This window comes from Hirundo rustica, chromosome 1, assembly GCF_015227805.2.
Source record: "Hirundo rustica isolate bHirRus1 chromosome 1, bHirRus1.pri.v3, whole genome shotgun sequence".
NCBI classification, from domain to species: domain Eukaryota; kingdom Metazoa; phylum Chordata; class Aves; order Passeriformes; family Hirundinidae; genus Hirundo; species Hirundo rustica.
In genome coordinates, this window is record NC_053450.1 from 147,310,324 (window position 1) to 147,334,871 (window position 24,548).

At 37.4% G+C, this 24,548-nt stretch overlaps 1 protein-coding gene across 1 annotated transcript in view; it reads left to right on the forward strand.

The window, feature by feature from the left end:
• The window catches only part of PTPRN2 (protein tyrosine phosphatase receptor type N2), a 637,318-nt gene that overhangs the window by 384,499 nt on the left and 228,271 nt on the right, over window positions 1-24,548 (forward strand). Inside the window, exon 12 of the mRNA XM_040062696.2 lies at window positions 15,959-16,023. Within this exon, the coding sequence (XP_039918630.1) occupies window positions 15,959-16,023 (65 nt within the window). The remainder of the gene's footprint in view (window positions 1-15,958; window positions 16,024-24,548) is intronic.

Here is a 24,548-nt window from a genome sequence, read left to right on the forward strand (position 1 = left end):
TTTCTGTATAAAGGGAATGTGTCTGTATTATGCAATCTCTTCCCAATCACAAAGCAGAAGCAGCCTGATATGACTTTTATGTCTAACTGAAGTTGATGCACAGCAGTTATATTTTGAGGGTGTCGAACCAGCTGCCCATGAAAACGTGACCCTATAAAATCAACAGGGTATGGTTCCCCCTTGACGGCACCGATATGGAGCAGGCAGTGAAATCAGTGAGGTGGCCACGAGCTCACTCCAAATTTCAGCCCTGGGTGAACTTCTGAGTTATGACCTAGGAGTTATGCCCAGAAAACTGTTCTTCAAATTAAGTCTGACAAAGACATGAGATTAAGATGTTGGAGACAACTTGCAAACACATGTAAGAATTTTGTATGAATTCATATTTATGTATTTTATGCTATGACTTTTATACTATGACTTTTATACTATAACAAAAACATTGTTCAGACACCTTTTTTATCATCAGCCAAGTAACCAACACTGTGCCTAGCCCATGAGTGCTCAAAAACTGCAAAACAGGAAAAAATGCAAGCTCAGTAGGGAAAATATGGTTTTTTCAGAGCTGAATTCTAAATAAAGTGAGATTAATTTGGCTGTATTGAGATTCAGGGATGCACAGGGATGGTTTCAGCTATGGGACTGAGGCAGACATGCTCTGATAGCTTTAGCTGCAAGATGGGAAATGTTATGTATGGCTCTTACTCGTTCATTTTGCCAAGGGCTATCATTGCCATGGCAGCTCAACAGACTGGGGCATATGTCCAGCTGTCCCTTGTCACTGCCAGGCATGCCAAGATGCAGCATTCTACCTTGGCAGCCCAGACACAAACACGGATCCTGCTCTAGAGTAGGAATTTCTGTGAGAGGAGTACCAGCTGCAACTTTTATTAACAGCATCTTAGGTTCCCTCAAGTGTGTGCCCTAGACTGCCAGGGAGTTTGTCCGTGGGTCTGGTGCTGATTACATGGACAGTGGGAAGAATTGTGTTCATTAGAAACACAGTTCTAATTTAAAACAAATTTGAAGCAACACCTAATAATGGAAGTAAAAGACAGTTATCTACTTATTCTGTTTTCCCTTTTCATAAAACCACATTGTCTAGTGAAGAAACTGTTTAACATATGTGCAATATTCCCTTCCCTACCGGGAGCATCTTCACATATGGGATTACCTAGCACCCAGGTTTAAAATGGGATCAGTATCTTGAGTATGACAAGAATCTCTTGATTCTGCTACAAGTTAAAAAATTATCATGGTCCTTTTGAAAGTTAATTAATAATTAAACTAAACAGTGTATAAAATTAAAAGCTGCAAGTGTGAAAGAGACCTAATGCCAAAGCCAAATCCAAAAGTCACTTTAATTTGACTTGTTGAAGGCTAAAAACATGTATAATATTAACTGGTCAGAAAAAATGGCTATTTAGGTATTTTAACTTAATTGTTGTTAAAAAAGCAACCTCTGCCTACCTTATAAAAGATACTCTGAAGCAGCTTCTTCTTCACAGTCTACTGATAATTTTAAATACAGGTAATATTTGTAGGTTTTGTCATCTCTCTGGTCCAAAAGTTCAATGTGTCATATATTTGTCTCTGAATTACTACCATGCTTGCTGATAACAAGCCTAATAATAGAATAACTTGTGTGTCCTTCTCCAATGCTACATTTTAGTTAGAGCAGGATTTAAATTCATTGGGGTCAGCTCAGACTTTCATTGGATCTGCAAAGTGTTCAAGGTAGAGGAAGCCTTTCAAAATATGAAATCAATACGTGCATTCTGTGGCATCAGATGGTGGGGCCTCCTTTGATGCCGCTCTGCTCTTCTCTCCCAAGTACTTCATGTTCCACACCAAAGGCAACGCTCCACTTTGAACAACTGCAGTTCAAACTGCGCATAGAAAACATATTTAGATACTCTGAGTGCTTTCCCCTTCAGATGTATTAGGCTTTAAAAAATTGCTCTTTTCCTTTAGCACTACTGCTGTTGAAATAATTTTAAAGAGTGGCACAGTACATAGTAAAATTGCACAAGTAATAGTGTGGCAGTTTAAAAGAATGAGGTAGATGCCATCTATATAATAATGGAATTACATGTTGCAATTATCTAATAGATGGTATATTCTAATTCCTTTTAATGAATTGTCAGCAGTGCCTGTAATTTGATTTAGATAGGCTTATGTCTGTAAAGTATTCTAACTACTAATATAATTCCCACCAAGTAATACAGAGCTATATTTAAAAGTTAATTTTATATTAATTATTATCTAAGTATTAATATATTTGGATTTAATTTAAAGATTGTAATTGATTCAAGAGTATAATGCATTATTAATGTCTATTATTTAATGTAATTTATAATACCAAACATCTTGTTGATATTTTTAAATAAGAAAATAGATGAGTAGATCATTATGCACTGTGAAATTAGGGAAATGAAAGAGATGCATCTTCTCCCTGTTATCTCAGTTTCTCTTTCTTCCTTTATTGCATTTTGTTTCACAAGATATTGAAGATCTAATGAATATTCAAATATATGCAAGTCCTATTGCAGCTCCATACATCGTACACACAAAACACATACACCTTACATATAATTCCATCCTACATTTGTTTTTATTTACAGGACTTTGGTGTTTTTACCCATTAAATGCCAAAGATGAGTTTTTGTAGGATTTGAGTTTCTAACTTGACCCAAGGAATTATCCAGATACAAAATTACAGAAAATCTAATTATATTAGCCATCAAAAAGAGATGGAGCAATCTGTAAATTTTCTTGCCTTCATCTCCTCAGCCATCAAAAACACCTGAAAAGCAATCCTCCTTTCTCCTTCCTAGCCCCAGCTGTAAGGCAGCAGGACATTCAGCTTCTCATTCAACCTTTGGTGCCACTAATTGCTTGAAAATGCTCATTTTTTATATTTGGCACAACATTACCTGAAGGAGCCTTCCTGCAATGTGACAATGAAATACAGAGACAGAGAACTGCTCTTTTGCTGGGCCCCCCATCTATACGAATTCCCACAACAACCAAATCTTTTCAGCTTAACCCTGGGGGTACTTGTTCCTTCTGATAATTTGTCAACTTTATCTGTTCAGAAAATTTTATGGGCCAGGAAGTTTTTTGTACAACTTATCAATCAAACCTGATTCTTGTAATAAACATAATTCTGCCTTTTTCTCTTTTTTTTTTTTTTTTTAACCCCCAGTGGAAATACAAAAAACTTTAACATTACATTAGTTTCAAAACAGGCTGCAAGTACTGAATGAAACAATTCATATATTATTTTGTAACATAATTGCAGTAAAAAAAAAACCACTTTAATCATTCAGAATACAAAAATAGGGTGCTGTAATCTGTGCTTAGTAAAAAACATTCTTGATATTTTGAAATTAATGAAATAATTTACAACTGTAATTTTAAGTCTTCTATTCTCTCACTTTGAGTATTTCTAGGTCAATTTTATCACTCTATGTTTGTATTAATATCATTATTATTATATATTAATATGTAATATTATTATTATTACTAACATATTACCATGTTATATTCTAGACTGTATAAAATTTAAATATATATCTGAATGGGGAAAAAAATACTGTTTATTTATTTATTTATTTATTCATTTATTTATTTATTTTTAAAGGAGAAAATCCAGAATTACTTTTGTGTTTGAAATTGGACTTTCACGATCATAGGAAAACCTCACTCCAAAATATTACCATTTCTTTTGTTGTAGTCTGGGTGACTCAGCCTGTGATTAGGAGAGATTTCCCCTTCTTTGCATGTTCATTTTCTTCCCATTAATTTGATATCCCCCCCTTCCTCGAAAGATCACCTACCTGCTTCTGTAAAATGAAAGTCAGTTCCGGGAGTCTTTGCATCAGCCCCCAACTGCTTTTGGGGTATCGTGGCTGCATGTCAAATGGATGGTGACATTGTGTTTGTATGTGAATTATGTCTTTCTCAGAGAGGATGAAGTGCTCTCTGGAAGTGCCTCTATCAGCTATAAGTAGCAAAGAAACTTTAACTAAACGCCTAATTTTAGATATCTAAAACTACATTTGGAAACCACCTTTGAATTAGAGATTGGAAAGTGTAGGGAGTAGCCAAACCTAACCTGAAGTCCTGAGTATTTCTTCCTTACCCCATCCCTCTGTGTTTCCATGGGTTGACCTCTCTTTCTCCTCTCCCTTGGTGTCTGTCTGCCTCATGCTTTCTCTGAGATAAAACTCACTGTGTCCTTTAACCACCTCCCATTTATGCAGTGACATTACACTGCTTCAAGAAGAGAACTTCCTTTTCCCTAAAAAAGTTCCTTTTATTTTCTTTTCACTATTCACATAATATTCCAATTTTTAATTCTTGCAATGTCTCCAGTTTTGCTGTTATAACCTAATTCAGTTTTATTATGATGACCATGAAGATTTGCATGCCCCAAATGTTAATTGGTTTTGAATTTTCCCAAATTTTTCACTTTCTCTTCTTCACTCCATGTTTTTGGGTTGTGATTGATCAGCTGAACATGCTTGGCTGCATAAGAACAAACTGATCCAGAAATAAAACTGCGTTGCTGATAGCAGGTCTGACAGAGGATGGTACTTTTGAGGACAGTCTTTCCTCAAAAGAGCATGTAGCACCCATTTCAAGGAAGGGTTTGTCAGCACTTCAGAAATGTTGGGATGAAATCACACAGTTTCTTGTGATGAATAATTGTCTTTAATGGTGTCTTATACATATGTATTTATAATCATAGAAAAATTGAAGTCAGAAGGAATGTCTGGAGCTCATTGGGTCCAACAACCAGACTAAAGAAGTGTCAAATCTGAAATTTGTCTTCTTGGGTCCTTGCTCCACTTGAATTGTGAAAATATCAACGAATTCTATAGCTTCTCATGGCAGCCTGTCCCAGTGCTTATTCATCACTTACTAAGAAAATTGGTTTATCCTTCTGTCCAACCAGAATTTCCTTGGTAGTGATTTTCCTCAAGTCCTTTTGGTGTGAGTCTCTGCAAAATTCTGGCTCTATCTTCTTTATAATTTTGCCCAAGCAGCAGCCAGCAGCATTTGAATTACCATTTAGGCTTCTATTCCCCAGGCTGAACAAACCCATGAGTCTCAGCTTCTTCTTTCATTCATGTTCCAGTCCCTTTAGTGGCTCTTCTCTGGACCTTCTCTGGTTTGCTGATGTCTTTATTTTGTTGGAGACACAGAGCTGGCCATAACAAACCCGAAACTGTTACATGAATCAGTTACCAGGTAAAAAGGCAGTAGCTGCAAAGCTCTGAATCTGGCTAAATAAAGCAAAATGATGGTAAAGCTCTTCAAAGATGAAGAAGAACAAGAGAGAAATGCCCTTCATTCCCTGTGTTCAGCAAAGCAACAGAAGGACACCAAGGAAATTCAAATTATGAAACATTCTTGATGAAATATTAATAAAACCATACTGTGGTCTTAATTGCTATAATTTAACACCCTGTATGGTATAAATATTTTAGAAACGTGGTAAAATGGAACATTAAGAAGGGGTCAAGGGATAATAATATACATTAATCTTGATGGGTAGAGATGTATACCTCATACTTAATTTATGTTTATACTACAGTTCTGTATTCCTTTTGAAGACTAGAGTGTGGAATAAGCTATATGTGTACATCTTATATTGAGACATGCATGTTATGTGTGTATGTGTTAGATTACTGTAGGTATTTATAAGGTACAGGGCTCTGGTGTGTAATATAAATATATAGGCATGTAGATATAGATTATATAGATATAGATATAGATATAGATTAGATATAGATAGATATAGATATAGATATAGATATAGATATAGATATAGATATAGATATAGATATAGATAGATATATAATGGAATTTTAAAACAACTGCATGCTCTCCTTTAGAAATTAGTCATGGATCCAGCAGTCTACAAAAGCAAGAGGGCCAGGAAATATGCAAACACCTTTCTCACAGAATTATTTCCCAAGGAAGCCATTATCTTCCTATTGCTCTTGCAATAGCCACCTTTTTTTTGTCAGTAGCAAATATTACTTTTAAGTCTAGTTTCCATGTATTTCCATGAAGGAGAAATCCTGGAAACAAACCTATGCTATGGCCACAGTGTCAGGGAGGCGAAAGCATGGCTTTATTCAGTCTGTGGGGTACTTTACAGCCTGTCTTGGTAGGACAGCATCTGCCAGACAAAGACAGCAGTCAGACAGAAGTCAGAAAATGTTTCACTGAGCTTTTAACTCTTCTATAGATTTTCACCCCACAAGGATGCTATTGTGCTAATTTTTTTCTGAAAATAGCATGCAGAAATTGCTTGAAATTGCTGGCACTGTAATAGTGACCTATGTCCATGTATGCATAAAGCAGATAGGCATTTCATTTACATTTCTCGAAAATTGTATGCAGTAATGATCCCTATGTGTTAAATTGCATAATCCATACAAGTCTGACAGTCTTATAAAGGCTGTGGGCCAATGTCTCCTTTTGAATGTATCAGTGCCAATGAAAGAGGTTATCATACCCTTGAGAGGGGTTACTGCTGTTGTGTGCCTGCTGGTGGAACTGCTCCTGTGGTCACTCTCTAAACCATGTCAGCCAAAATTTACCAAGTAGGCTCAACTAGTTTAAATAGCAGATTTTTTGCTAATGATGCACATTTTCAAAATACGAAAGATAAGGGGCTACTCATAAGAGGGTGTAGCTGGCATTTTGATGGACAGTGAACAGTTTTATCAGCAGGGCAGACTCCTGATTCTCAGAATTATTCCACAGCCTCTCACTGTCAATTCACCTGTCTTCTTTAGTTTAAATATTTCTGCAGCTGCTTATGATTTCTTTTTAAAAACGCAGCATGACAAAATGCTTTTCTTTTGGGATGTAGGATTCTCACAGAAAGCACACAGAGTTCTGGGACACAGAACAGCACTTTGCCCAATGAGAGGTTTATACTGGGATTTATAACCTGCTCAGATGGAACTGGCCCCTTGGGGAGTGGCACGGCCCAGGTATCCTTTTCTACACTTTCAAGAGATGTCCTAAAATATGTTTCCATAGCGTCATTAGAGGAGGGATGGTGCCAGCAGAAACTCATTCCAGTGTGCACTGGGTTAAACCTACCACAAAGGAGAGACCTCTCCATCACACCATTTACAGAATGGGAAAGCTTTGCCTTTGCTTCCAGCACTTCTGGGAGAGCTGATCAGTGTCCTTTCCTGCCATTTCTCCTTATTTTAAACCCTGCCAATAAGTCTCTTCTGCCCCTAACAGTGAAACAGTGAAAGTGCTGCAGCTTTTAAAGGATTTATAAGGCTTAGCTGAACACATCACTTCCCATGCCAAAAAATAAGAGAAAGAATGTTGTGTGGATGGAGGCAGCTTTGGCATTCTGCTGTTCTCTTGCCTAATATCCATTCTTTGTTATCTCTACCCCTCTGCCGCCAGTTACTGTCTCCACTCATTTGGTAGACATAAGCTCTTTTGCACAGGAGCCACCTTTTAGTAGCACGCTTACACAGTGCCTTTGGCACAGTGATTCTGGCCATGAAAAGCATTGTAGGTGAGGTTGTTATAATAATCATAATACTTTGAGTACTGCAAAGCAGCCATCCTTCATGGACCCAGATCTTTCCTATTATATCCTTCTCCTCATTCCCTTCAAATGCGCATACCTGCAGACACAGGCACATTCAGATGCTGTAAATGCATTTAGGACACACCTCTGTAGGCAAGAATTTATCTTCCTTATTTTGCCCTTCACCCATCCAAGGATAAAAATAATGGGTTTTTTTACATAATTAAAGTTTATATTCTTCAAAAAGTGTTCGGCCTGTATTTCTGAAATGTAAGGGTTCTTCCATTCTTGCTGATTTTCAAGAATTCCTTTAAAAGGTAGTGAAGTAGCCTCCAGAATTTTTATGAAGGCAGAATTATGAAAAACTGCTCTGAAAAACAATGGGCAAGTTAACATTGTCCCTATTCACTCTCATCTGAAAGCTTTATTGCTACTAGTGGCATCCTTGGTAATAAATATTTTCATTTTATTCTGAGGCATAGCAAATAGATTTTGTTAGTGAATGACCTTGTGCATTAGCTGTGCTACTCGTGATTTAGTGAGCCAGTCAGTTGAAATATTGCTAATGTTTTTTGTGACTCAGTCTTGTTACATTTGTGCCACGAGGATGACATTAAGTGTAGTCGTAGATGAATAACAAATAACATGTCTCGAAGTTGTGTTTTGGATCATTAAAGAAATGAACCTACAGGGTGCTGTTTTATTAACTGAGGAAATGACTGGGAAAAAAACGACAGTTCTTGAATGTGTATTTATTAAAAATAACATTTGACATGCTGAGAATTAGTGGTAGTGTCTGTTAAATTTTTCATAAACCAGTGCAAATACACCACAGTGTCCATCCAAAGATTTTGACAGATTTTAAATAAGTGTAAGAATAATTCATACATATCTTACTGTTTCAGACTAAGACTCAAAATGGTGCAAGCAGGAGAATGCTAAAATAGTGGGACATAACAAAGATGAGAATTAATTAGATGCTAATATGGGTATTTTAAAATATTATGTATTATGCTATGAAAGAGGGTCAGTGTACTTTCCAGGGATACCCTAGGGAGGAGTGGATTGCTTTGAAAGTGCAGCAACTATTTTTGGATTTGTTTTCCTGAGTCCATCCATTTTGTTTGTGTTAAAAAATAATGGAAACTCTAAAAAAAGTATCTGTAGACTTCTGGAGAGATGGTTTAGTCCTTTCCTTTGCCCCAGTAAGACATTGTGTATTCTAAAGAAAGCACAGAAGGTCTGTTAATTTCCAGATAACAGGGTTTTCTGAATTTCTACAAAGCTACAGCCATAAGTATCAACCTCTGGATGACTTCAGTGGTTCTTTCTGCTTATTTAAAAATAATCAATCACAAAGAGGAGATGCAATGGATATCCTGAGAGATCAAAATGAGTTATATGGAAGAAAAGACTATTCAAATAGAAGGAAAAAACAGATACAAAACTAGAATATTAGCTAATCTTGAAAAGCTGACTTACTGCTATTATCTGCTTGATTTTTTTTTTTTTTTGCTAGTATTTTCAGCCTAAGAAAATTAAAGCAATCTGTTGAATTCTTGACTATAAATAAAACAAGGCAGAAAACCTGTTCTTTTATACTGTTATTCCAGAAACTCATCTATTTAAAAGGAAAAAAAGCTGTAGCTTTGTGCTTGTCCTATGGACTGTTGCTTTTCACAGTGCGGTGAAGGTGAGGAGACCAAGAGTGCCCTTCATGGGAAGGGCTAAGAAAGGTCCAGGTGGTCTTTCTTGCCCATCCATCCCCTGGGACCACAAATCTTGGCATCTGCTTTTTAAACATTAAGTTTGGAGACATGATGATGAACTTTGACGTTAAGCTAAGTGGGACTTTAAAAAGGACAAGTAATAGTTGATGTAGACATTAGCAATCATACAGAAATAACTCTGCAGAGAAGCACTGCATTGGTAGTCACAGCACTTTGGTCTCCCTGAACCTGCTCTGCTCCAGTTTCAGCTCAACATCCTGCAATTTGTTTCATCTGAAGTTTCTGTTCAGAGCTGAAACTTGTCAAGGATTATTTATGTGCACAAATTTTGTTGTGAAAAGTGGAATGACACTTCTTTTTTTTTTTCATTTTCTGCTAGCACTGGCTGAATTGGTACAACTTTTGCTATAAATAATGGATAAGTGTTTTAAGTATGCAAGTGAGTTGTTGCACATACATGTACTGCACTCTGTCAAATAATGTGCAGCATTGAATTGTCGCTGTTGAAATGGCCAGTAGTGTTAAGAACTGTCACTGCTAAGCATTCACTGAAATATATTTTGTGTTTCTAAAGCAGATACAACATATAACAACATATATACACATATATACACACATATATGCATATACACAATATATAACAAAAGATACATATCCAGAGTATGGTTATTTTTGTTATTCCTCAAACCTCTTCTTTTGATGGACAGCAATCTGCTTATATTTTTTAAGAGAATATTTTTTGATAATGGGTTCTTGAAGCTCTGCCAAAAAGAAGGATAGATAAAGGTTTTTCATTCCTGCAGTTCTAATTCATATAAACTGAGTTTGTTCGTAACTCAGAAGCTTGATCATCCTCACACCACACCTCAAAAATCCCTCTCTGGGGCCATGGCATTGTCTATTGAAATGTTTTACTGCTGAAGTATTTGGAGCTTGTCTTCGTATATTTCTTACAAGGGAATGCCTGCAGAAAAAAATAAATAGGATTGGTTGGTACAACAGGCCTTTCCGGGCATATATTTTTATATATATATATATATCATAAATAAACTATATCAACCTCAGGATGGGATAAGTAAATCTCTGGTGGTAATTATCTACTTCTCTTGACAAGGCAGGGAATCTGCCTGATTTCTTGGTTGAAGCAGCAAAGTTTGTAGAGATGGATCCCATCATGAAGCAAAAAAGCTCCAGAGAAATAAAAAAAGTCATTTCATACATCCCAAACTCCTTTACTACAATTTAAATATCAGCTATTGGAATAGCAGTGTGCTCATTTTAAAGGAAAGGTAATGGAAGACATACAATTGAGCAGTTACTTATTGAAGAAGTGGAAGTAAGTCAATACAAGCAGTCATGCTGAAAGAATGTGTTTAAAATACACCCTAATCTATGCAAAGACATAGGTACCTGAGATCCTGCTGTATAAAAATCATTGCTGCTCTATCCTTGATTACCTGGTCATGGGTGTAAGAGGCAGACAATTTAGAGTGGGAAAAGTGACATTGTTTCAGTGAATAAGTTTAAAAAGTGTACAGCTCTTGACAGCTATTCAAGTACAGCCCAATTTCCCTCTTAGGGAAACATGCAGTGTTGCTATTTCCCTGACAAAGGGATTTTGTGTGTATTTTTTGTACAGAATTAAAGACAAACAGAGATGGAAAATTCCTTGATTGTGAGCATGGAGATTTAGCTGCCTCACACCAAAATCTGTGAGAGCTCAAAGGGACACAGGAGTGGTGAGCATGGTCTGAATTTCCATCTGCTGGTTTTATTGGCTAGAGTAGGTTGTAAAGGATGTTTGCTCTCAAAATTGCTGGAGATGCAAACAATATTTCAAATTACTCCAGGCAGCAAGGTACTGCATCTGAACAGATTGAAAGCTGAAATGTTGATATCAGAAATTAAATTAAAGCACATGAGATTGAAACAATATCTAATTAAAATCACTTGAAAAATGACTTGAAAATTGAATATGACATAGTATTTTAGCAGGCTGTTGCTAGCACAGCAATGTGGTTTTGACTTTTCTGCAACTATTTCCACTCCAGGCCTGGCTGCCAGTTAAATAGAGATTGTACACAGAGCAGCTATCTCGTGCCATCACCCTGTAAAGATTGGAGGACAAAATACCTTCTGCCTGCAGCTTGTGTACTTGTTCCTCGCTAACTGCATTGTAAAATTTAGTACAGAGCACCCTTCTTTTCACTTTGTCTGGCCACTTGTGTTGGTCATTCTAGTTCTGAGCTGGTGCATTCTGCATATTCCATGTTTTGCTCTTGACTTGCTGTGTATGTGAGTGGCACAATGCGTGGCCCTGCCCAAGACAAAGGCTCTCTCTCTGAACCATGCTATGAAGAAGCTTTCCAAATATTCTAGGGCGCCTCTTAGGGGAGGAGAAAGAAAAGTCTAACTTGACATAAATAAATGTAACATTTTCTTGTCTTGGAGATACTTGTTAACAAGCTAAAAACTGTAATAAGCTCCATCTCTCTGGAATTCCCTTCCTCCCTTTCTCTTTCCTCAGAGAGGGAAATAAATTAAATTCTTCTAAATGTGGCTCTTTGAAAGGAGCCTTGCAACAAAGCTGATGGGAAGAAAACAGTGGTTGTGGAATTCCTCTGACAGCCTACAGTAAATCTGAATTAGTTGCCCTCAATTTATTGACTGGAGGTCCAGTCAATATAGTTAGCACGTCTAGAACATGAATTGGCTCATTCTAAAATGGGCAGGCAATAGAGGTCAAGGGAATCATATGCCCATAAGTACTTTTTTTTTTTTTTTTCCTACATTCATTTAAATACAGCACACACTCGAAGTCAGATACACACCAAAAATCAGGTTGTCTTTGTGAGTGATGCCGTCTTCCCAGACACGTTTTTCATACTCAATGGTGGTTTCTACTTTGTGGCAGGTAAATTCTCCAACAGCCTGGGAGACAAACTGGGGATGCTTCCTGGTGAAACCCTTTCCCTGGCTCCCTTCCCCTCAGTCTGCCATGAGTCAGCTGGAGGGTGCAGCTGTGCTTGCAGCCTGCTTGATGGAAAACCTTTCCCCAGAAGCGCGGTAATGAGACTGGAGCTCTGCTCAGAGCTCTCCATAACTTGCTCCTTCTAATAACTGATGGGCTCTGGGGTTAAACCTGCCAAACCCACACACTCCAATTCCTGACTGTGCCACTGACTGATAACTTTGCTAAAGGAAATAAACGTTTGCCCTCAGAAAACACATCAGACCTACCTCAGGTTAGTGAAGACTGAGCAGTGACAATCCCTACCCTTAAACACTCAGTAACACCCTCATCATGCTCTCTAATAGAGCAAAGCCATTAAATTGTCCCCATTGTAATTTAGATCACAGAAGAGTCTTCCACAGATTCTTTCAGGTTAAAATAACTGGTATACAGAGAGTAGGCAAAATTATTCCACTGTAGCTACGTGCTTAATTATATGGAATGCTGCATAAATTGTCAAGTGCAAAGAATTATTCTGATAAATTAAAATACTAATTAAATAGGCTATTGCAGAATTTTGAGAACATTATAGGCCTCTGCTTCTTCAGGTAATTTGCATATCCTTCATCTAGTGAATTTAATTTAAAGGCCTCCCTTTTTGTGTGTTTGGAAGCCGTTTTTGTTTCAATGGAAGATTAAAAAATGGATTTATATGTTGCTAACTGGTTTGAGGGGGGTTTTGTTGGGATATTTTTTCTTTTTTCTTTTTTCTTATTATTTTGAATAGCTGTTCTTATTATGTCTCTTTACTGATGAGTTTGTCAGTTCTCCATTAGTATTATAGGACTTTAAACTGTGACCATAAAAATAACTGATGAAATGTGCAATATACCATGTTACCCAGAATTGTAATTTCCATTTTCATAAAATTTTTCTACTGAAACATCAGCTGCTGTATACTGGTATTTGAATAACAGCTAGCGGTTAATACACTAAAATATTTTCAAAAATTTGGGCCAATTTTCAGAGAATTAGTAGCTTGTTCGTAATATCTGAATACATTTTTCCCACCACTTCTTCCATCTATCTATATTGACCAGGTCTTCTCATCTTAAATTCTCCATTATAGTTCTGCATAGAAAAGGTTAAGTGGTCCTATTCACCATTCCACAGCTTGAAGCAGCTGCTTGATATGTAGTTGCTGCTTCAGCTTCAGCACCATTTTTGACAGAATTTCTTGACCTTCCTGGGCAGCTTGTGGAGTTCAAGGTTAGCTAAAATTCTCTCCTGTACACGCCTGGAGTGAGCACGCCGGAGACTGTCGGCTGTGTCTCTCTCCACGATCTGACAGAGCCTGCGCTTGACCATTTTCCGGTTATGATTTAATCAATAACACCTCATGCCTTCATGCCTCCTAATTTTGGCAGGGTTTGTGTTAGCATGGCTGTCAGACCTGTCCTTTGTGTTTCAGCCAATATCAAGGGGGAAAGCAGGGGTATTAAATAAACCTTTTTTGTTGTTGTTGTTTTAATATCAAAGCTTCAATAATTAATGTCTGCAGGAAACCTACAGAAAGGAGGTCAAATCTGTAATAGTAATTATAAAATTCAGCGATTCAGCAAACCCGATATTTTCTATTAACTGTTCATGTGGTAAGAAATTACACAGTGGGATTTGAGCTTTGTTGTTTACTTACAGCCATTTATTTTGCAGCCACTCTGCTGTGCAGCTTTCTTTATCTTAGAGCTGCCAAAGAATCATTTGTTGGACCATTCAGTTTCTTTGAAGAAGGCTGTGGAACTTTCTCATTTTATAGATCTACATGTTTGCGCTTGATAGAAATCTGCCTTTAATGTGTTTGCTGGGTGTGAGGTGGTCAGTGTAGTAGCATGGCATATCTTTGCGAAGATTTACTGGTTTTTTGGAAATTCATATTGCACAAGATATACAACACTGAAAAACGTGGTCTCAAATCTCATTTTTGTCAACTCTCCTTCGCATGGTCCCTTTGGCTCTGTGTGGAATAAATGTTTGTGAATGTGTAAAATATGGCACAGGTGTTAAGTTGTGAGTATTACATGCAGGTTTTAGGCTGTCATTCAGCAAAACATGCATTTAAGCTTTCTTAGCTTGGGACTCCATGTTCCTCTCTCTGCTTCACCAGTAGCATACTAAAAATATGCAAAAATAAAAGTGTCTGGATCTAAAATTTGTTTAAATTTAGGGCATTTTTCACCCCTTGCTGAAGGCAGTCAGAAAAGCTTTTCTGTGTTAGAATTGCTAGAGGTGTAACTTCTTGAGTGTTTGCATGTCAAAACTCTTACAAAAATCTTTCCATAAGTGGTGAGATGGAGCCTAATGATCCGATTTACCTCTGTAATAAGCGTGAGTCATTTCTCTTACACTTTGGACAAACTCAATAAAGTATCAGTTCACAATAACGTGACTTCAAGAAATGTCTGCCGCAATCTGAGCTGTTTTGAATGTTTCAAATGGCAACAGTTGAAGAGAATTCTTCACAAACGAAAAAAACAAATGTGTTAATCACCTTAGGTTTTTCATGTAAATTTACAGTGTGCAGTACGTCCTAGCACTTCTTGACCTGATTGGAAGGTTTGCTTTAGGCAACCAAAATTGAGAAGTTGCATCTATCAAATTTTGTTTATTATCAAAGAAAAGAGGTAGGTGCCTGCAGATATGTGTAAGATGTGTGGGATGACTCACCAGATTAAATGTGCATCCCCTTCCAAAGACAGCAGAGAGAACCCCGATGACTCACTTGGATTACTGGCAGCTAAAGGAAGGAGAGGTTAACAAGGCTGCAAGGCTTCATTGCTCCTCATAAATAAACCAGGCCAGGTGCCTGGATTTTGACCACGAGTCCAGCTGACAACGTTTGCATCTAGAAGGTTAAAACCTTCCCATCCAGAATGGGATGGCCTTACCCATACACCCAGCAAGGAATAATGTCATCCTTCTGCTGTTCCCAGAACTGGGGTTGAACACTGTTTTGTCGAGGCTTCTAACAGTCACAGGCCAAAAATTATATCCCAATACAGGTTTAAGAGAATGGGCAATTGTACTGCAGCGCTCAAGCTCATGCCCTGAGCGTGTTGGGTTGCAAGTATAATTGTAGTCTTAGTGATTTTTGCCTTTATTTAACTGTTTTATGCTGGGTTGTTTTATTTTAGTTTGTAATGCTTTTAGTGATAAAGATGCTGAAAAAAAAAAAGAAGATTGTGCATGGCATCCTAGTGGTGTGAAATAAACTCTTTATTTTACCTGTGAGATAAGAGTCTGTATCTGTTGTGAAAAGTCCTACACAGTGACTGAGGAGCTGTTCTCATGGTAAACTACTGCTCTGCTCTTCAATGCATGGAAGTGGGAAGTATCCTCAGAAAAGAACTTTCCAAACAAATTGTGTATCTGTGTTAAATGTATGTAATATTGTGTAAAACAAAATTAGCTCAGTTTTCTTTTTTCACGTAGTAATGAACAATTAATAGCATAAATATGCATTCAAAAAACCAACTAACAGAGTTGCTCTCAGGGAAAGATATTCCATAGATGGAACAGGTAGGAACTGTCATGAATATATTGATGAAGGAAAGAAGGTCGGTGAGAAATGCTGCAAAATCATACATATTCCAGCTTTCCTTTAACTCTTTCAATCTTAATTTTTCCTTACAGCCATAAACAAAGAGAAGCTTGAAAAAACAACTGGACTGAAAATTCTGCAGACTGGTGTGGGGGAGGTAAGTGGTTTTCAGGCATTTTACATTCTCAAAAATATTTTAGTTATTGGGATTTTTTTAAGAAATTCTGGAGCTCATGAACGTTTGTGAGCTACCAGTCTCATAGTGCTAAGGGCCTTTTTATGATACAGTTGCATCTGTCAAAATACAATCTGCTGCACAAATAGCACTGTATCCCACAGAGAAAAAAAAAATATATATCATCCTTATGAGAAAAGTGCAGCCAGCTTGAAGAAATGCAGGTTTTGCTCTGTTGTATCAGAGGAAAAAAAATCCCCAAAGTTGAGCATGGCGGCTGAAGTGATCATATTCTTCCCCTTGGTTTTGATGGAGTGCTATCTCATCTAGATCAGTGGAAGTTGAAATTTGGGGTAAAGAATCTTTAAATATTAGAGAGAATCTGACATCTGAATGTCTCACTTATTTTGGATGTAACTTGAAACATAAATAAAACATGTGTCTGTTATTATAGTGATATCACTAAGCAAAAACTCCACTAAGCAGTTCATCATTTATTAATAAATATGATGCTATCTGCTAAGAACCTTGTATGAACTACAGTTGATTGCTAATTCTCGTGCTAATTTTGTGTACACAGTTATCTCTTTTTTTCCTTTTCATTTAAGTAATTTTACTAGTGGTGAATGTTCACAGGGCTAAGCAAATGCCTTTTTCTCATGATTGCATTATTCTCAGCATTAAAAATAATGAATTACTAACTTCTAATATACTGAAGGAATAGGTTGTTTTCTTTCTTTACTGATTTTTGGGGTTTATATTTCTGATTTTTATCAGTTCATGCCTAAGAACTTAACTTGCCAAGATTTGTGAGGTTTATTGTGCAACTTCCTTCACATTATTGAAAGACTTGGTCCTGAAGAGGTAATAACACTGAGATCTGCTGTGATGCTGAGGGCTGAAGCTGAAAGAATTAGAACTTGGAAACAAAGATAGGTGAAATCATCAGAAGATGAAAGCCATAATTTCTCTTTACCTGATTTATCTAGGATTGTTTCTTGTGGGTGCATAACCTTAGAAACTGGGAAGTACATCCTGGGGCATGTTTGTGCACCTCAGGCTATGTCCCTAACTTCAGGCCAGGCTGAAGTTCGTGTTTGTGCTGTCTGCAGCCCCTGGTTTCTGTTAAATAACAGGAGAACCAGGACTAGGATACAGGCTGTGGAAACCAGACTCAGTTTAATTTTACCCAATAGGATTCATCCATGCTAATGAAATACCTCCATGTGCCAATTGTCCAATTCCAGTCATTGAACAGATTCCAGTCTGCTGAGAAATCAGCTGGAGAATGAAAGTCCACTTCAGATGCTTGCTGTTAAATCAGCTTTTGTATTATATGTGGTCAATGCAGAAAGAATTCCCTCTTGGACAGTTGGAATGCAGGAAGTTTTCACCTGCTAAATGTATCATTAATCCCCATTGTAGCAGTAGGGTTGTTGTAACCATGGTAGTCTAAGGATGTGCTGGAGCCATAACCTTGAGGACTTCCTAGATTCTAACACTAGCTAACAGAGTGGGAAAAATTGAAGAGTTCTTAGGTCAGAGACCTCAACAGCCAGATTCTTGTGTTTGGTTTAGAAAAAGTCACTGTAGAACTCACCTTCCATATATTTAGGCTGTCGTAAGTTTTTATAAAAAAACAATGATACTACTTGGATTAATGAAGACTTTGACAGAATTTTGTGCTTTACACTCTAAAAATATGTATTATTAGAAGGCAAAAAGTGAAAACTGGTTAACCCAAGCAAAGCAGACATTTTAGCCTAAATATATTCCAGGTTATATCCAAAAAAGGGTGATCAGCAGAGAAAGAACCAAGTGGTTTTGACCAAGTAGGGTGATGGAAGAACATTGATTCAGCTGCTTATGTATTTTGTTGGATGTGAATTCTCCCAGCAGTGTACATTCCCCTTTCCAAGTCTTATCAGATATATGATTGTGTACATAATGAATACGTTTCTGTGGTCTCACATAAACAAAAAAAAGAGGAGTGTTGTAACCAAGCTGTTTCTCTGTCGATACAGTATCAAATTCAGGCTATTTCGGGGTAAATTTAACTATGGTAATCCAGTTTTGCAGTTTGGGTTTTATTCACCCTGGTGAATAATTATTATTGAAATAATAGAAAGGATGTATTTAAAGATAATGAAGGAGTTTCTTGTTGATAAGGATTCCTTTTACTTCACACTGGAATTAGGAATGGAATGATATATAATGGTGACAGTAAATCAAAGTCAAGATGCTCAAATCAAAAGTACTTAAAAAAAACTTTAGTAGAGAATGAGAAATGGCCTTTTTGTTTGGACAGCAGGTAAGATGCATGACAAAGTTAATGGATATATAATCTTCACATGCAGCCCTGTAAAATAAAAAGGATTGATTTTTACAAGGCAATTTTCATATCTGAAATACCTCAAGAGAAATATAGCCCAGAAGGTAGTGGAAATGGAGCTGCTGTCCAAACAAATGCAGGTACTCTCCTAAGCTCAGCAGTAATTCATGTGTGGCTCTGGACCTTGGAATCTGTTATAGGTGTCGATCTATGATAACAGGATTTCTGTCTGAGTAAAGAATATGTGGACACTTGTGACTTCCTATGCCTTGGCTATGCTAGAAGGAAACTGTCTCTTCCTCTGTGGAGATGAGAAATGCTTCTCAGAGCTCCTCAATCTCTCACTTCCTTTCCCCTATCTCAAGAAAAACATTTCAAAAGCTACAACAGATTATAAAAATTCTCACCAAGCTTACTGAGCCATTCAGTCAAGTCCAGGGAGGGCTGATGAATTGCTTTTATGTCACTGCATAAACATGTGCTATATAGTCATTAACAACATGAGTCTGGAGTCTACCACAGCTGCAATGCAGTTCATCATCTTTATCTCATGTAAAAGATTTCCACAGCTTGTGATTCTTTTGGCTAGGCCTGAGTTAGCTGCACTGTGTCAGTGTAGGGTAGGCTCTGCTTTAGCAGGATTAGAAATGAGTTCCTTAGCTGCAACTTCAGAAGCTGCTCATGTTTCAGGATGTTGACTTCAAAGTTCTGTACATTTCATGGGAAGGTGTGAATGATAAAATGCAAAGCACTCTCTGGACTGTGGGCAAGCAGATCTTCTTTCAGGCCATTATAGAACAGATATTACCAGTATTTCCACAGTACATCCACCTCAACATTGAACATTTGTAACAGAATATTCAGCAATACAAGATCCAGAGAGTTAGAATTTGATATTATGTGTATCACTCTTAAAATGAGAATTATTTTGACACTTATCTTGTTTGCAAGAAGGCTATTATACCAGAAATCCAGAATAACTCTGCTGTAGAGAAAACCTGTGCTGAGGTTGTAATCTTGAGGATCTGTGCAGTGCTGTACTACTGATTATCTCTGGATATATTTGCCAAGGTGTTTCTTTTTTTTATTTGCAGTTTTCCAGCAGCTATAACAGGAGCTGCAAAAAAATTTAAACTAAAAAACTTGTACTCCTCTACGGCATCCGTGTGAGATTTGTTGGTCTCATTGTTATGCGTGTTTGTGCCACACAAATCCATCATGAGCACTTTACACCTTCTTGTTTATTCAGATACAATGAAGCTTTGAGGTATTTTCTTTTGATCTCTTACACATGAAATAAATCTCTGAAGTTCTGAGGTCATCTTCAGCTGTTCAAGGACTTCCTATAGCTGAGTATCCATGAGGGTATGAATGCATGTGCGGTGTCTTTATTTAGCTGTCTATTTGCATAATACCATGAGAGACACAATACTGATAAAAAAACCCTGAAGAGCTAAACAGCATTTTCTGTTCTTCTTTGCCCCAACTTGATGTGAACCACTACTTGAGTTGAACTTGTTTCTCTGCATGGCTGAGCACTCCTGCAAGACCTTGGAGACAACATTTTGTCTCACATGAAGGGAAAGCCTCCTCATCAGCTGCACAGCTCCACCTGATTCTTCCTGAGTTCAGGAATCACCAGCAGCAGGAGCCCCAGTCCCACACCAACATTATTCCCACTGGACTTGTACCCAGGAGTTTCTCTCCAGCCCAAGGGAGCTCAGCACACACCATGAGCCAAAGCCCTGCCCAGGGATCATGATGTCAGCTATCCCTTCAGCATCCTTTAGGAACTTAACTACTTCTATCTCTTCACAGAAGCGCTGTTGGATTGTATAGAAGCACAGTATTTTTAAGTTCAATTCCATGCTTTGGTTGGCTTTGACCAGAATTACTGTAACATGGATAAATGTTTGTTCAGCTTTTGGCTGAAATTTGTTTTCAACCACAGTTTCTGAATAACAAGTCAGGCTCTCCAGTGGCTCAAGAAAGTTTAATCAGGTTTTGGGATATAAGAGTCGGTGATTTGAATAATCAATGAATAAGGCCCGAAACAAACCATGGGAATGGCACTGTTCCTGTCTTGAACTGACAAAACAGCACCCACTATATTAAATTATCTCTTTCAACTTCCCAGTAAGAATGCACAGAAGAAACTAATCATTGGAATCATAACATCATTTGTAGGATTTGAATCATGGCTCTCATATGGCAGACATAAAAATTAGAACAGTTTTCTAAAGCAAATGGAAATAACTCAAAATATATGCAAAATGAATACTTCACCATACCTCTAGATGTTCTAAAATAGAGCAGTGATATTTTGACATGTTTCAGGATATTCTCATTTATATATATTTTGATAGGTGTAGAATTATGTTGATGTTGCATAAAGTGATGTCACTACAATAAAAAAAATCAGCATTTAAAAATTCCAGTGAAGCTAGAGGAGGTGATAAGACAGACTTTCCAGTGATGTGCAAGCTTCTGAGGCAGGAGTCAGTTTTTTAGCTTACCTTCCTTAGTGTTGCCAGATTTTGTCACTTAGGTCTATATATCCAGATTTTACCTAGAATTATACTGGATTGGAAATCCATAAAAAAAATGGAGTGTGGAATTGACAAATCATTTTTAATTGTTGAAGAATAAGGTGTAAACCTTTCTTCTGATCTTTGGCTACTAAGTAAAATGCTAAGTGCTGGCTTTTGGCTTGTAAAGACCAAATTAGCCTGGGATCTACTCCAGCTGTCTCTGCTACTATGACATCTTGGCAATCCAAATGCTCCTGACCTGGAGCAGGTACTGCCCAGGGGTACCCAGGAGAGGATACTGGGTTTACCAACTCAATACTCAACTTTTAGCCCCAGGTTTTTCAACTTCCACGGAAACCCACCCTTCTTTTACCAGAACTAATTAGGCTGAAGCCAGGCACAGGCACATCCATGTAAGGGCAGACACCTCTGCACTACAGGGTAAGCGTTCTTAGACCAGGGGACAGCAGGGAGAGCTTTTTTCCCTGTGCCTGCCTTCAGCATTTTTTCAGCATTTTTTCGTGCAAACCCCATGGCTCAGAGATCAACAGGTTTATTTTTCCCTGTTATGTGAGACTGGAGTTTCCACAGACAGCTCTTGCTGTTGGCTTTTGCTGATCACTGTGGCTGTGTTGATGAGCAGCCAAACAGAGATTTCCAGGAGGGGCAGTGTTTGGAGCCACATGCATTGTTGTGGGCAAGGCAGGGATCTAGTTCTTTGCCTTAAGGCTTGCAGCTTTAATTCTATATATAGAAATAAGAGCTATAACATTAAATAAAAAACTTTTAGGCGTACAATCCTTGAAATATTTTTGGTGAAGGCATAATGAGAGACTTGCCTTATCCCACACACACAATTTACAGATTCTAAAGCTGTGTAACCTTTAAAAATTAGTATATTATATTTTACATAGAATTCTAGTAGTAATATACTACTTATGTGGAATTTCACTAGCAGTGAATAATATCTCACTATTACAGTTTGTAATTACATGAATAGTAAAGTTATGCTGATCAGAACTTAGTCACACAGTAGCATTTAGAAGTAATACTTTAAGAAATTTGAGGAATAAAGCTAAACAACATTAAATTTCTTCAAAGAGAATGATGAAGATCTATGGCTCATTTATTTAAGACCCTGTATGCTTTTGAAAAATGCATTCTAGCTAATATTTAGAGATAATGTTAATGCTATTTATTAACTATTCATTACAGTACATAGCCCACTAGAGGGCTGCTTTTCAAATAAATTGCATCCAGAGTGTTAATAAAAGTGTTAAATGTTTTAAAACAAAAAATATGCAGCAGAAATATGTGTATCATTTGACCACATTATTTTGTCAACTATCTTTTGCTACTGCATGTCATATACAGAGCATACTTATACAATATAAGTCATGGCCCCAAATCTACAAATATTTAGGATGTGCTTAGCTTTAAGTATATAGTTAGATATTCCTTTTAAGCTGCTGCTAAGTTTAGAGTTAAAGAGATGCCTGGATGCTCCTGAGACTGTCTTCTGTCACATATCACACCGTCTCTGGTTGTGGAGGGGCAAAGTTCCAATGTTTACCCCCTTTATTTGATTTGAATATTGCATAGCAGAGGTATTTTGACATCTGAATGACAGGTCACAGCTTCAGTTTGGAAATCATGTGTCAGTAGTAATTTCTTTTCTTGTGCTCTGATTGTGACAACGCCCTCCATCTTCTTTACAAATTTTTAAAGAACACGACAAGGAAATGAGGAGATTATAATGTAAAGAAAAATACAGCAAACCTGATTTTCAGAGACAACTATCCGTCTATATTGATTTATGTTTTCCTCCTGAAGCAGTATATAAAGCACAAGTATTCAAGTGTCACATTGGTTCATGAATTCCTTTACAGTAGCACTGTGTGATTTAAAGGAGCAGAAGTGCCAAGTGATGTGGCAGTTGCCATGGCAACTACAGCAATTCAATTTTTATTCAGTATCATGTAAAATGAAACAAGATGTGGTTTGCCTTGTGGCTTTAGGAACTTATGCATCCTACCAGTGTTGTTCCTTTTTGTCCTATTTAACATTGTGCTGGTTAAAAAGTAGCGTGTGTTTGTTTTAAGGATTTAACTCGGGTTTAGGCCACGTCATGCCATTGTTTCTAAAGCAGAGTTTCCCTTACAAACCATTATAAACCTGCAGAGAAAAGAGATTTAGATACTAGCCTGGCTACATAGAGCAAACTGCAGCGTAATTCTGTTTAAGAATCAATGTTATTATTCACCTTAACTGTGATTTGGCAGCCTGCACTCAATATATTTATAAAGAATCTTTAAATAGGAGAACACAATTGTTTGTACTAGATATCGTACTGATTCATGAAATTCAGCAACCTTCTTCTACCATCAGCCAGGTTATTATGACTCAAAGGAAAATAAAATCTTGGGTGGTGTAATGGGTCAGCTGGGAAATCTGTAGAATAAATTCTCCTAAACTGTCTAAAGTTTGAGGGATAGAGATGGTCAGAAATTGTAAAGAAACAAGATTCTTCCATCTCCACAAATAGAAGCTTGATCCTGGCGGGAACCCATGGATTTTAAGTAATCTCAAACACATATTTAACTATTTAAAGAGAGGAAGAAGTGGAAGATCCTAATCTCTCAGCCCTCTCTCTAGCAGACCCTGGGCAGGAAATGTTCCCACATAGATCAACATGGAAAGACACCTGTCAGGACCTCTGCTCTGGGTCTGTAAGCCCAAGAGAATAAGGGTCTGGCTCTAAGATTCAAACTTTGAGACATCCAGCCTTCCAATAGGAGTCCTTGACATCAAGGGCCCTGTAGCTGCATCAGAGCTGGTAAAATGAACAGGAACAGGATCCAGAGCCTGTCATGCTCCCACATTTGTCAGTACAGTCAAGTTGTTGTCAGTCACTCACATTGTGTCCTGTGCCAGTTAGGACTCTTCAGGCTGTTTGCTTCTCCATGTAAGCAGGATTCTGGCCAGGATCACAGCAGGCAGTTTCAGTGTGGTCACCTTTGGAGCATGGGTGTAAAGGCATGTTAAAATTAAAGAACAATAGAATTAAAACTTCAGCTGTGGGTTAAAATAACTGTGTCATTTATTATAGGGTTTTTAGTACTAAGCTTTAAATCCTTAAGTAAAACCTTAAGATCTTTGCTTTCTGGGGGGGCCTAATAACACATTCTTATTCATCCTTCTCAGAATTGTTTTGCACTTATTTTGCACTTGCACACTGTTTGCACGTGTACATCACTAAATTTCCACCCTCAAAGGCAACAAGGCTGTAGCGTCCATCACTTCAAACTCCTTCAGAATGCAATATCTGTTATACATACTAAAGCGAATATTCATCAGAAAACTTTCAACAAGTCTCTAAATGTAAATGTGATGATTCCTCTTGAGTTAGTTTGTCGGAGCTCTGTTTTGTTTCTTTTTTGCATTAATCAGCAGACTCATCTCAATGAGATAGTTTTAAAATCTAGTTAAAAAAAAAAAACATGTTGGAGTTGCTCTGACTAAGCATAGTTTTAGTTCTGTGTGCACTTTGACTGGTATCAAAATGTTGGGGGTTTTTTGCAATAAGAATGCAAACATACTTCACTGACTTACAAACTCAAAGTTTCTATAGAAAGAACAATGAA